This window comes from Ipomoea nil, unplaced genomic scaffold (assembly GCF_001879475.1).
Source record: "Ipomoea nil cultivar Tokyo-kokei standard unplaced genomic scaffold, Asagao_1.1 scaffold2826, whole genome shotgun sequence".
In the NCBI taxonomy this organism is placed as follows: Eukaryota; Viridiplantae; Streptophyta; class Magnoliopsida; order Solanales; family Convolvulaceae; genus Ipomoea; species Ipomoea nil.
This window is the reverse complement of record NW_017619254.1, coordinates 2,794,933-2,809,042: the sequence shown is the minus strand read 5'-3', so window position 1 is coordinate 2,809,042 and position 14,110 is coordinate 2,794,933. Positions and strand designations below refer to the sequence as shown.

General features: G+C 32.7%; 1 protein-coding gene across 1 annotated transcript; it reads left to right on the top strand.

The window, feature by feature from the left end:
- Positions 1 to 10,572: 10,572 nt before the first annotated feature.
- Positions 10,573 to 13,623, top strand: LOC109159268 (vacuolar cation/proton exchanger 3-like). Its single transcript, XM_019307370.1, has 10 exons — positions 10,573 to 10,991; positions 11,113 to 11,180; positions 11,275 to 11,303; positions 11,408 to 11,604; positions 11,826 to 12,173; positions 12,296 to 12,412; positions 12,495 to 12,548; positions 12,751 to 12,867; positions 13,004 to 13,094; positions 13,204 to 13,623. The coding sequence occupies exons 1-10, from the start codon at positions 10,701 to 10,703 to the stop codon at positions 13,254 to 13,256; spliced, it is 1,365 nt and encodes a 454-aa protein (XP_019162915.1). The 5' UTR covers positions 10,573 to 10,700; the 3' UTR covers positions 13,257 to 13,623.
- The last annotated feature ends 487 nt before the right edge of the window (positions 13,624 to 14,110 follow it).

The following is a 14,110-nucleotide window of genomic DNA, read 5'->3' as shown; positions in this document are numbered from 1 at the left end:
AACGAGAGAATATTGCATTAATATAGTCCTATAGATATTCTAAACTTGCTTTGGAGTTTGATATATACCTTCTTTTTTTTAGTACTAATAAATCTGTTACAATGTAATATCTGTCCGTACATATTTTCATAAGCATAAAGAATATAGTATTTGTCCATACATGAACTTGTGACATTCTCCATTTAGGAGAGCCATAACTATGGTGCTTAAGCCTTAAGCACAAAGGTCTTTGGCAAGTTAAAATATAATCTAAATGGCCAGTTTATTGGCTTACCAAAAATAAGTTAATCGAAAGAATTTATTAATCAAATTTGAGGGGAAAAAAAAATCTTGTCTTAGCTTATTTGGTTAATGAAAAATGAAAAATTTATTCTGATGAAAAATAAATTCCTTAAATATTATTGGCCAACTATTAAGACTTTAAGAGCATCCACAATTGTGATTTTTTTTTTTGGGGTGATTTTTGAGGAGTTTTTGTAAGTGTGATTAAGAAAGAGAATATGAGAGGAAAGAGTAAAAGAAAGTAAACAAAACTGTTAAATAATAATAATAATAAAAGAAGCATATAGCACGCCTGACGCCCCAACAAGCGCGTGCAGGGTGCACGCGCCTGGCGTGGCTCTGTTGTGCGCAAAACGCATACAACAGGTGCTTCTCTCTAGGGAAGAGAAATAACATCTCTTTGCAATAGCACCCCTCTCTTCTCTCTCTTGTACTCTCTCTCCGCCTCATAGTAAAACACTGTTCCAACAACCCCATTGATGGAATTAATTAAACCGGGGGTCCGAATTAATTAACCTGAATGAATAAATAAATGTAACAAGTATCGGATTGAAACGATAATAGAGGTATAGATATAGTGAATTGATAAGCGGATTACAACATGTGTAACGCTATTACAGTAGAAGATTAAGACAAGATAGAAGGTGTCTCCTTAATAGGACAAACACATGCCTATTTATACAAAATAACTCTAACTAACTCGCTAATTTCACAATGGGCCAAAAGACTAAGTTAAGGCCTATGCGGTGGGCCGTAGGACTAAGCCCCAAGCCTATGTGGTGGGCCGTGAGACTAAGTCAAGGCCCATCATTCTGGGCCCGTAGGCAGGCTCCGGGCTTGAGAGTCTTCTTGGGTTACTCGTGTTATACATCCTGGACCCCGGGTCTCTATTATTATTGGGTCATTTCCAATATATCCATCACCCATATAATCTACTGATGCTTTAAGTAATGTGATAACATTTCTATTATTATTCCAAATGAGCGGCTAGTTGGTAAAGAATCATAGGTGTTTCAAAAAAATTATATTACACTGAATCTTTATACAATAATTTTTTAATGAAATTTAAATTCAATTAAATTTTTTTAACTTTTTTTTTATGAACTAAATGTGTTGTATTTGATGTGTATTTCCAGGGATGGAGAACGATGATGGAGCTAGCCCAGTGGCAGGTTGCAGATTTCCAGTTGAAGATTTGATTCCCTAATACGACATATATGTTTCTGACTCCATTAGTCCATTTATTTGGACTTCAAAAACAGAGAACGGACAACAGAAAACCAAAACATTTTTTTTAATTGTGGTAGGTATTTGAAGAAGGATGTTCCCAGCAACTTCCCAAAGATTCGAGAAACGTACCACTTGATACAACGTTGTGGGGTTGTGGCCATATTACATCACGTCGGATAAATATCTTCTTGTACTTTGAGTTGTACAATACAGTCTCAGCCTCTCAAGTCTCATCGATCCTCCTCAGCCTGTGGTTGCCGTGAAGTGAAGTAAAAAGTCAAAATGGGAATCAAATGGTTACTACTGATTGGCGAGACAATAGAAACGTGAAATCTGACGGGGCTCAATTATACACACGTACCCGCTCTCTTTCATGAAACTGTTGTTCTTTTGCATCTGACGAGGAATATTACCTACCAATCATTACCCCATACATAATACATTATATTGAATTGGTTCTTGGGTTAAATTATGTCGCGTCACAAAATTGATGAGTTATCAGATGGAGTTTTAAATTTAAATTGATCTATTTTTTTAATAGACTCATCATCAACTCATTGAAATGAGGTTAGTCACGTAAATTTAACGAATTTTAAAAATTTTGATTCAATTATATAGCGTGTGTGTGGAATAGTTGATTGTATTAAATAATGGCGTCAGGAACCATAACTTCATGCACGTGGGGGAATCAACGAGGAATCCGGTCTACCCCTCTGCATGAATAGCACGTGTCGCACATGTCGAGCTTAATTCCGGCATGTGTTCCCCCAGCTCTCCAATAAATAGCGCATCAAATGCAGGGAGAAGGACTTTTGGGAGACTTCTATTTAACCTTATTTAGCTTCGGAATATGTCATCAACCAAGCCTAAATACTTAAACCAACAAGCAGACCATTAAAAGATTGACCTACGATTTGACCTTGTACACTACGTATTTGTGGGACTTACAATATTTACCACATCAGTATTGATTTTATAAACATGTAGTTAACAAACTAACTATGTACTTATTCTTCTGACATTATTTAAAGTTCATAATATGTGAATTGTAGGTAAATAAACTCAAAACTAAATGTTCATAAATTGAGTATATGTTTGACATGTAATCAAAGGCAGAGTTACAATAGTGGCAGTGAGGGCAGTTGCTCGGCCCCCTCCCTCCACCCCCACCCCCATCCCTACCCCTATATAACCCTTGTATATATATGTATATATAGTACAAGTTTTAATTATAAGTATAAGAAAACAAAGAAATGTAATAAGAGATGATTTGGTTTAGTTGGCAGGGTGTATGTTTGGCCTTTGGAAGGGTCACATGTTTAAATCCTCATATGGCTCAATATAATATTTATGGTTTTTTACTATTATTAATAGTTAGCCTATAGCCTCAACATAATAATTTCATATATATATATATATATATATATATATATATATATATATATATATATATATAATATTCTTTTATATTAATAATGAGATGTGTAATTTATAATGTATTTTATATTCTAATTATTTTATCAAATTAATTATTTGATATGTTTTTTTTTTACTCATATCTAATAATATTTATGACTAATTTCACACACACACACACACACACACACACACACACACACATATATATATATATAACATTTGTTTATATTAATAATGAGATGTGTAATTTACAATGTATTTTCTATTCTAATTATTTTATCAAATTAATTATTTGATATGTTTTATTTTTTACTCATATCCAATAATATTTATGGATATACTTCTGAAGTGTTTCATTTTTTTTTTCAAACTACTGTATCTCTTTTGTTGTAATATTTCGGCCCCACTGGAAAAAAAATCCTGACTCCCTGTATTCATGATTATGGTATGATTTTAAAAGATATTTGATTGAAAACTAACCAGTTTTTATTATGAACTTAAAATATTAATTTTATAAGTTTGTACTCCATATTTAACATATATGTTATGTACTTGTAGTACCAACGTTGTTTATGATTGTGCATAAAAAACAACATGATTAAAGACATTCATTTATGTGAATTATGAAATGATATTATTTTAGATTAATGTTTACTTTACAAGGTAGACCATGATCACCGAGAGTAGGTACTATGCATCAACTCATTGTCCCAAGGAAATGTTTGGCAAACATGAACTGCTGGTACGATCCAAGACCACATATAAGGCTAGGTGACGCTCCGTTTCGTGTTGGCATGCACATATACGCCAAAATATGTATGGGCGTGGCTCAAATTTCACAACCGAAAACCGGCAAACCACGTACGCCTCTGACGACAATTGGCTCTGTGGGCATCACCCATCAACGTAGTTGATTACACGACAAGGCAACGTTGTTTTGTGGAATTTTAGTGTGTGTATATATATATATATATATATATATTATGGGTATGTATGTATGCACGGAGAAACTTCGGCGAAATTGCGCACACTGTCCAGTGATGTCAAAGTTCACATGCCTTGCAGGCCTGGATATTCAGATATGATCAATGATCAATCCAACCACGAATAATTGAGATGGCTTATTAGCCTATCAGTTAAATTGGTTAGCACGCATGGGCTTGCTTATATTGGTTTACTTCTCAGTTGGTTTATTTTTTTCTGTGCCCTTTGCTGGCTAGGGTATCGAGGATGGTTTTCACCTAGTACACATACATCTTTAGGTTAGGTTGTTAGCTTGACTTGTAACCATGAAGTTCTAAGTTTAACTCTTCAATGGGAGCGACTTATTAGCCTCTTTCGTTTGAGCCAATCAACTATGTGCAAATTATGTTGGGTTTACCTGGCCGGCCTCCTTGTGGTCCTTTATGCTAGGATCACAATGCAGGATTTTTTGTACATCCTTGGATAATGGCGGATGGTTTCTCTTGTCACCCAAAAATTATATATATATATATATATATTCATTTTTGATATAGGCTGTGTTTGGTAACATAGTTAGCTTATCAGTAAATTTTTACTTATTTGACCATTATTAGTTGTTTGACTTGGTTAAATAATTAATATGAGTGTTTGACTAATTAGTGTTTTTTTTTTTTTTTTTTGGTAACAGTTTATTACTCCAAAATGCTAAAATTCAAAAAGCTACTCAAAGCAGTTTTTTTGATAAACTTTTTGAGAAAGTCATTTTACATGTAATAACTAATTTATCAAACACTTTTCTCACAATCAGCTATTGTTATCAACTAGTCAAACATACTAACCCAATCAACTAACACCTATTTACCAAACACTCCCATAATGTATTAAATATCAGTATCTCATGAGACAAGACTAATCTACCCAAGTTTCGGATTGCTTTGGTTACAAATTTTATAATATACGAGGGGTTACGGGCATCATATCATCACCCTACAATATAATGCAGGTAGGAAACTTCGACGAAACACAGCCTAAATTTGGTGTTTATCAGAGTTGCAATATCAAATGATTGCAAGGGACAAAACATTCGAAATTAATTGTACAAAGTTACAAAACTTGTTTGTACGTTATCTATATTTTGTTGGATATGTTCAAACCTGTTAGATTGAACAACATTGAAAATGCCTGGTATGAATTAGAGTCGGTTGTATGTAGTGTTGTACAAGAGAATATTTTCAAGACTATATATATAATTAATTAGGGCTATATATATATATATATATATATATATATATATATATATATATATATATATATATATATATATATATATATATATATATATAGTATTGGCTTCTATGAGAATTATGCTCACCATAAGAAAGTATAAACTAATCTCATTTTTTATCTAAGATGATCACGGAATGAAGTTAAGAAAAAAAAATAGAGTTATATTTTTATAATTATAATTGTGCATTTAAAACGCTCGGTAGTGCATTTACAAATAACAATTTACTATGTATTTCAAAATTATATTCCAATCCCCTAATACTATAAAAGGCAAAAAAAAAAAAGAAAAAAAAAGAGACAAGATGAATAAATTTATACATTAGACACTTCAAGTGGCCTGGGAATGTATGTAAGCTGTAGAAAATTAAACACTTTAATGCATAGTAAGATTTGATAAGAAATTTGAGTGATGAGTAAAAAGAGAGAAATATATATAAACCAAAAACATAAAATATGTAGAATTATATTAAAAACTAATGGTTATATCTAACTTATCCAACACCTTAGAAAAGCAGACAACTATTACAATTACAGATTTTTTAGGTTTGATTTTAGTGCATTATGAACCGAATTTGAATTACTCTTACCATGTTAGGATATTGAATGTCATATCCAAAACAAAAAAATGGCATATATATATATATATATATATATATATATATATATATATATATGAAAAAGTTCAAATGCGGTGAGGCCCTCCCCTGTGGCGTGCGGCAATTTTCAGAATACACCAACAGTGTTAATGAAAGGCACCAACAGGGGAAACACACCACAATGAAATGTAAAAATACACCAAAAAATGCACAACACACCCAAAAAAATACACCATATACCTCCCTACCACTAATGGTGTATTTTCGAACATTGTGTGGTGCTTTTAGTCATACCTAATGGTGTGTTGTTGGTGATGCGTACCTAATTTGTGTGTGTTTTTGTGGTGCATTTCCTGACGTTGATGGTGTATATCTCGCTTAACTATTGGTGTATTCTGAAAACTGACGCATGACCATACGGGAAGGAGTCAATGCACCTGAACTCGACTATATATATATATATATATATATATATATATATATATATATATATATATATATATATATATATATATATATATATATATATATATTTCACAATACTGCAAAAAATTATAAGTTGTGAGATGAGTGGGACTTGTACGTACCTGCCACGGGTGGTGAAAATGGATGGTTTAATTTGAAACAATATAATGCATGCATTGCATGAAAATATGGATTTGGGCGGTGGGGTGGGGGTGGGCGGCCAAGATGGAACTGAATCAGATATGGAATGGGGCATGCCACTAATATATAGTAGTAACCAATTTCAACACGAAATTAATTTATAGCAGGCAGACAAACAACGTACGTAGTACTCATCGATCTTCTTGAAAACCATTATAAGACAAAGCAGTGTTTGGTTTGGTTTAATTTGATGCTTTCACAGCGTACTAACATATATATATGCATGTGAAACTCGATCTGATGTGATTCATTTTATTCACTCATCCTATATAAATATCTAGTTGCAGCACTGTACTCCGTACTGCCCCTGCAACTTTTTCTTACCAACTTCTCTTTTTTAACTTCTTCGATCTGTATTTTTTTTTAAAAAAAAATCTGCAGAATTTATGATATATATGGATTATAAGTAGCTAGCTAGATTAATTAGTGCATGTGCAGAAGTTTATAGATTGGAGCGTTACGGATTCACCATTGGGAACTGTTATTCTTGTCGTTTTTCTCCTTCCATATATATTCTTCTACATCTACATCTACAATCTACAATTCTAATAAGAGCCAATAATGTTAGGCCCTTAACTGGAACAAAAAAATGTCGGTCCTATTGTTTCTTAAAATGAATGGTTCATATTATACTATTGTTTCTTAAAATTAATGGTTCATATTATTTTTATTTTAGTATTTTTTATTGATTTTCCTTATTTACCCTCTATTATATTATTTTCTTCCCTTAAATAACCTAAATTCCGTTAGCATAAACTTTAGTAACGGAATATTCCGTTAAGTATTTATTATTTTAACTTACACATTAATTTCTATAAGAAAAGTTGTAGTTTCGAACCACATCCCAATTATAGTCCCAATTATAGTTGGCATAATTGTTAAACATATACTACGAATATGTTAAAATATATTTAAAATATATATAATATAAAATTTAACATAAACTTTGTTCAAATAATTAGTCTGACTAAATACATAACATTCAAAGTTAAGCATCAAAGATTATAAATCAAGAACTTTAAAAATCATTTGATCAGAAAAAAACTTAATATTCTTTTAATTATTTAGATCAGAAAAAAACTTAATATTTCAATTATACTTTTGCATTAATATTTTTTGTATGCATTTAAAAAAAATCAATGATTGCATTATTGTTGATGAAAAGTATATACGCCACTTTATTACTCTTATTAAACTAAATAAAGTAGTAGCTACAACAAAAAACAATACATATGCATTTAATTAATTTAGAATTAGATGTCTATAATGCCTTTATTTTAAAAAAAATATTCATTATAAAAAATTTAAAAATAGATATAATTTCATTAGTTATATTATCTTTATTTTCTACAATTCAAAGATTCATTACCTTCAAATTTATCAATTTATTATATTCACTGCATTGTCCATTGTCTTCTTTTTACATTATCTTATAATTAAATATCAAAGTTATAATACAAAATACATTATATATATTTATTTACCAAGTATTTTATACAAATATAATAAATATTAATATTTTGTTCAATACTTTCACATGGTAACCTACGACACACATCTCACAATGCATGAAACATGTAGGGGAAAACTACCACTACCAAATATTGATTAGAAAATTCAATAAATATTATCTTGCATTTATATATATTTTTTGAATTATCAATTTAAATAAACAAATTCAATATTTATTTACATATGCATGAACATCTCCGATATAATATTGCGTTGATATACTTTGAAATACTTATTTAAAAATAATCATTGGGCATTATCTCATTCGCGCAAAGCGCGTAAAAAAACTAGTATTAAAATATGTAGGGAGTGTTTTGGTAAATGACTAATTAGTCAGTTTAGCGTTTTGATTAGTCCAATCAGTCAAAAAAAAATGTCTGGTTAAATAACATTTTGGGACACTATTTTGCTTTAAAACACTACTTTGAACAGCATTTTGAATTAGGTTTGTCTAAAAAATTTCAAAAGCACCTAAATTGTCTTGCAACGGGTCTGCCAACGAGTTCCACTAGAATAGTGGCAAGTCCCATTGCTTGCAACGGATCCACTTGGCGGGTTGGTGAGACCTGTTGCCAACAAATCTCATTTATTTTTTAATTGTCTCACACCATAGTTTGATAAGTACAATATGAGTAAGATTTAACCATAATAGTTGATGTAGTTTGGTGGAATGGTGGGTTGGGACTTGTGTTGCATCGTAGAGGTTGTGGAAACAATTAATTTTACAACCAATGAATACTATATCAGATTAATTTTACAAACATCTTTTACAACTAACGAATATTATCAGCTATCCGTTAATAGTTATGTAGTATTTATCAAATACTCTATGCATCCTATATCTTTAACTTATTCTTAATTTTTGATGTCGTTTTCTCAACAAAAACACTTATAAATTGTGAGAAGCCAAAGTTTTAATAGGTCACGTAATATGGGAAATTTCATCGGAGTTGCTAATGAAATGTACGTACAACGTTCCGTACTCTTCAAATCTTGATTTCAATAATCTTACCAAAGTTGAGGTCAAATTGAAAATGAAGTGAGATTAATTAGTTGTACGTAGACCGACTTCTACTTTTAGTTTGTAGCTTTTGCGGCGCTGCGGTAATGATTAATGGAAGTTATTAACTGTTACTCCCTTCGTTGGTGCAGTCAACTATGGATTCTCAAAAAAAAAAAAAAAAATTGAGGCCGTCGATCAGCTATGGATTGGAGTGTCTTCATTACCTTTTTTAATTCTATAAAAGAAAAAGAAAAAAGTTAATGCAGTCAACAATGGATTTGGGTATCTTCAATTAATAGAGTTTTGGATTTTTTTTTTTTTTTTTTTAAAAGGTGATATGCAGTCAAATAAGGATTTACTGTGAGATCTTATGTAAGTATTATGTTTATTATTATATCATGACAGAGTAGTATAGTACAATACGTGTAAAGTTTATAGATTCTTTGTAGGTTGGCGTATATGCTCGGATTTAATTTGTCCAACATTCCCATATTCAATGATTAAGATTAAAGGTAGGTTGCTTTGATCCTTAAATTATAAATTTTTTGACTAAATGCTCCAAAATCATGGAATTTGACCCATATCATCAGCAACATTATCAATTGAGAATATTAGGGGGAGAATGTAAGAGTGATTAGCAAAAAGAATGGGAGAGAAAAAAGAAAAAAAAACTGAATTTAAAATAATAAAAAAATATTTTAATGACTGTCAGACGTGCCTGACGCGCCTAGTTGGCACGTGCAGTGCACACGCCCGCTGAGTGCATTTTTGGCCCTCACGCACGCTACGGGAGTGGAGCAAATGGAGGCATGGGTCCCATTTTCTGCTATTCTCTAGACTCTTGGAGGAGAGTCTCATTTTTCTCTTTCTTACCCTCTCTCTCTCTTCCAAGTCACAAGGCATTGTACTATTCTCCCAAAATATACTTTGATGGTGATGCTCTTATCATCTTAGTAGAGTTCAATCTAAGCAAGCAAGAATCACAGTCAAATAAAGTACGCCATTATTTTTCTTAATTTATTCTACTTGTAAATTAAGAATTATGGATGAGATATAAGTGATATGGTATTTAACCTCGGTCCAGGCTCACTTGAGTCCGGGAGTAGTAAAAACCTATCGATGATAAGTAAAGTAAGAAAAACCAATTATATTTTGACAAATTGTTCCATGTAAGAGTTAATTACTTTCTTTATATTTTAAAAGACCAAATTATAATTAATGACTCGTGATTTATAAGATTTATTTTCTTAATTGAAACCAAACACCATAATAAAGTTGTATAGTATTTTGAAAAAGGTTTGTAACAGGTCAACATCTCTTTATTCTCCAATTTTCCTAATAATTAAGGCCTTTTATTATTTCATCTCCGAGCTGTTATGTTGGCATGGCGTAAATTCGAAATGAAATTATGATTTAGAATATATAGAGATAAAAGTGAGCGAACATGATCGAAAGGTTACAGATACCCGACCCTTCAACTAAGCATAGAGTCCACTTCTTTCGATCCTCTGCAAATTTGTGCTTCTCCTTAATCTCTCATAAACTGACAACCTTATAGGAAATTTCCAGGAAACTACACTAGAGCTGAAACGCACTATAAATAAGTTAAACTTCATAGTACTACATACCAGACTACAGTCTCAACAGATTGAGACATCTATCTTACTATCATCAATCAACTTAACAAACGGCGCCGCCACTCTTATCCCCACGTTTCATCTGAAGCTCCATCATCGGCAAAAATGGCTTCCACGGCACGTGATGAGCAGTGGCTTCTGGAGAACGGGAACATCAAGCTCCTGAGCAAGGAGATGAGGCACGGCCACGGCCAGAGCTACGGCCGGACGGCGCACAATATGTCCTCCTCTTCTCTCCGGAAAAAGTCCGACCACTCCATGGCCAAAAAAGTGCCTTGTGCCATTCTCAAAAACTTCCTCATCAGTCTCCAAGAAGTGTTTCTTGGGACTAAGCTTTCCATTCTCTTCATCGCCATTCCTTTCGCCATTTATGCTCATTATCGCCACTATGGCAGGGTGAGTTGCCGCTCTAAGCTGGTTTATCTGTTTGTGGTCTTTGGTTTACTGATGAACCAAAAAATAAAGATTTCATGTGAATTTTTATTTATGATATTAACTAATTTTTATTTTTAAACAGCCATGGGTGTTTGCTTTGAGCTTAATTGGACTTACTCCACTGGCGGAACGTATCAGCTTTCTGACAGAGTAAGTAATTTATAATTAATGTAATTAAGAACATGTATATATATATCCTTGTTATCCCCGAACTGACATGGCGTCTTTTATTTGGAAATGTCAGACAAATCGCATTCCATACTGGTCCAACAGGTATTATATATTTAAATGTTTTATTTTCTTTCCTTTAAAAAAAAAAAAGCATTCTTGAATTTAATTTGACCATTTTTATATATTTGTTTGAATTGTTTTTGCAGTTGGAGGGCTTCTAAATGCGACGTGTGGAAACGCTACAGAGCTGATTATTGCAATATTTGCTCTGATGGAACACAAAGTGGACGTGGTGAAATACTCTCTTCTGGGCTCCATTCTCTCCAACCTTCTTCTAGTTCTTGGAACTTCTCTTTTGTGCGGCGGCATTGCCAACATTTCAAAGGAACAAAACTTCGATAGAGTAAGACATCACACCATTCACCACACATAATATATAAACATAAATGTTCAATAAAACTATCAGTTTAGATTTTTAGTTGAGACAGAGCACATCATTCAATTAACTCTATTGAATATTTGAGATTGTATGTAATCAACTATCACCCGTTGATGCTATCAGCTAGTCAAACCTGCTAACGGCTATTTGTCAAACACCCGGTTAATGTAATGTTGATTGAACAGAAACAAGCGGACGTGAACTTCTTCCTGTTGTTGTTGGGGTTATTGTGCCACGTTCTTCCTCTGGTGTTTGGAGGAGTTGGGCAGGACGTGGGTCGGGCGGCGCAGGCGACTCTTGCGCTGTCGAGAACCAGCTGCGTCGTCATGATCCTCGCGTATTTGGGCTATCTGGTCTTCCAGCTCTGGACTCACCGACAACTGTTCGACGCTCAGGAGGAGGAGGGTGGCGAAGACGAGGACGGAGAATCCGAGGAAGAAGCGGTGCTCGGGTTTTGGAGTTCGTTTATTTGGTTGGTTTTGATGACCGGCGTTGTAGCCCTACTTTCTGAGTTTGCTGTTGACACTATTGAGGTGAGCCGCCGCAAATGTTTTTACATGCATATCATTTCATACTCCATTAAAAAATAAATAAACTTCATTTATAAAATGTTTTTTTTTTCTTAATTTTTTTTTTTTGTATATATTATGGACAGGCTGCATCAGGGTCTTGGGGGATTTCTGTGAGTTTCATCAGTGTAATATTGTTGCCAATTGTTGGGAATGCAGCAGAACATGCCGGTGCTATCATTTTTGCTTTCAAAAATAAACTGGTAAGAATTAATTAATTAATTACAAAAAATAATAAATAATAAATTAATTACAAAAAATAATAATTATTTTTCTATAATGTAGGATATATCTTTGGGAGTGGCACTTGGTTCAGCAACACAAATTGGCATCTTTGTGGTAAGAATTTTATGATTATTTTTTTCCCAATTTAAGAGAAATTTATGATGATCTACTTTTTAGGAGAATAAATATGCTGACATTTAGATAATATATTCAAACTCGAGATATATTATTTTAAACAAAAGATATGAATATGAATTAGAGAATGTTTTAGTTTATAAATAAAAATTAATTTTGTGTCTTAATGTTCAATCTGCAGATTCCCTTAACGGTAATTGTGGCATGGATCATTGGAATCAAGATGGATCTTGCTTTCAGCACCATGGAGACAAGTGCTCTTGCTTTGTCTATAATTATTACAGCCTTCACTTTACAGGTAATATACACATTAATACCCAATAATTATAATTAATTATAATTGTAATGCTAACGATATCTCTAAATATAAACATCAATGAAAAAACTTTCTATGAGAAAATTTATTCTAAAAAGTATATATACATATTTGGCAGGATGGAACATCTCACTACCTCAAGGGAATAGTACTTCTGCTATGTTACGTCATAATCGGGGCAAGCTTTTTTGTTAATCAAGACTCATCAGGTAACCCATCACATTCATAACACCCCAACTCTTATTTATAGTTTTCAGAGCTATAACTCGATCTTGTGCAAAGCGAAAACGCTGACGTTGTTGTTCTTGCATTGGTTAGGACAACCACATAATGGCAACATGGGACCAAATCAAAGAATCTTTAGAGCTTAATTAAATGCACTTCTTGATTGTTGATGAACAAGCTAAGTGTGGAGAATCAACAAATATTGGAGGGATTTGTTATTCTTTTATTTGAATGGATGGTCGGATCTTTAATTCAAAGCCATCAACATTTGAATCTTCGATCTCATCATATATCATCTCCAGATTCAGAAGTTGGAAGGATTCGATCTCGTGGAGATTAAAGAAATGGAAAACCTTAATAAGAGCTACTTAATGTGATATTTTATGTACGTGTGTCTATCTAGTTGCTATAGATTTCTTGTAATAGCAACTGAGTGAAAGTTTTTTTATTTTCTGTAATATATAATGTTATAATAATTGTATAAAGCTCATAAATGATTGGATGTTTATGGCTTGATCAGTGGTTAGAGATGAATATGCATGTGTGAATGCTTAATTATGCGGGTTTGATCAAGATGATATGATTCAAAAAATAGTAAAGAAAAAAGAATAAAATAAAAAACAAGAATATAATGCTAACGTACTATTATATATAGGCAATTTACCCGCATGCAGAGCTCAACTGGTTACAGAGGTGAAATTTTGGAAAAATGACCAGGATCGAGTCTCACTAGCGGCAGTGTGGGAGCAACCTCTTAAAGTGAGAGGGGTTCCTTGTGCGTAGTGAGCACCGGTCTAGCCTCTGTGGTTCATGTTCAGTATGATTATCCTCCCAAATGCTCTGTCGGGTTGGGGTTCAGCCTTTTGAAAAAATATAATGTTCTGTCGAGTTGGGGTTCAGCCTTTTGAAAAAAAAAATATAGGCAACTTAGACTGATATATCTCTGATTCTTTATCTCTTTGTAGTCCTTAGTTTGCTTGAGTCACAAAATGGAGTTTAT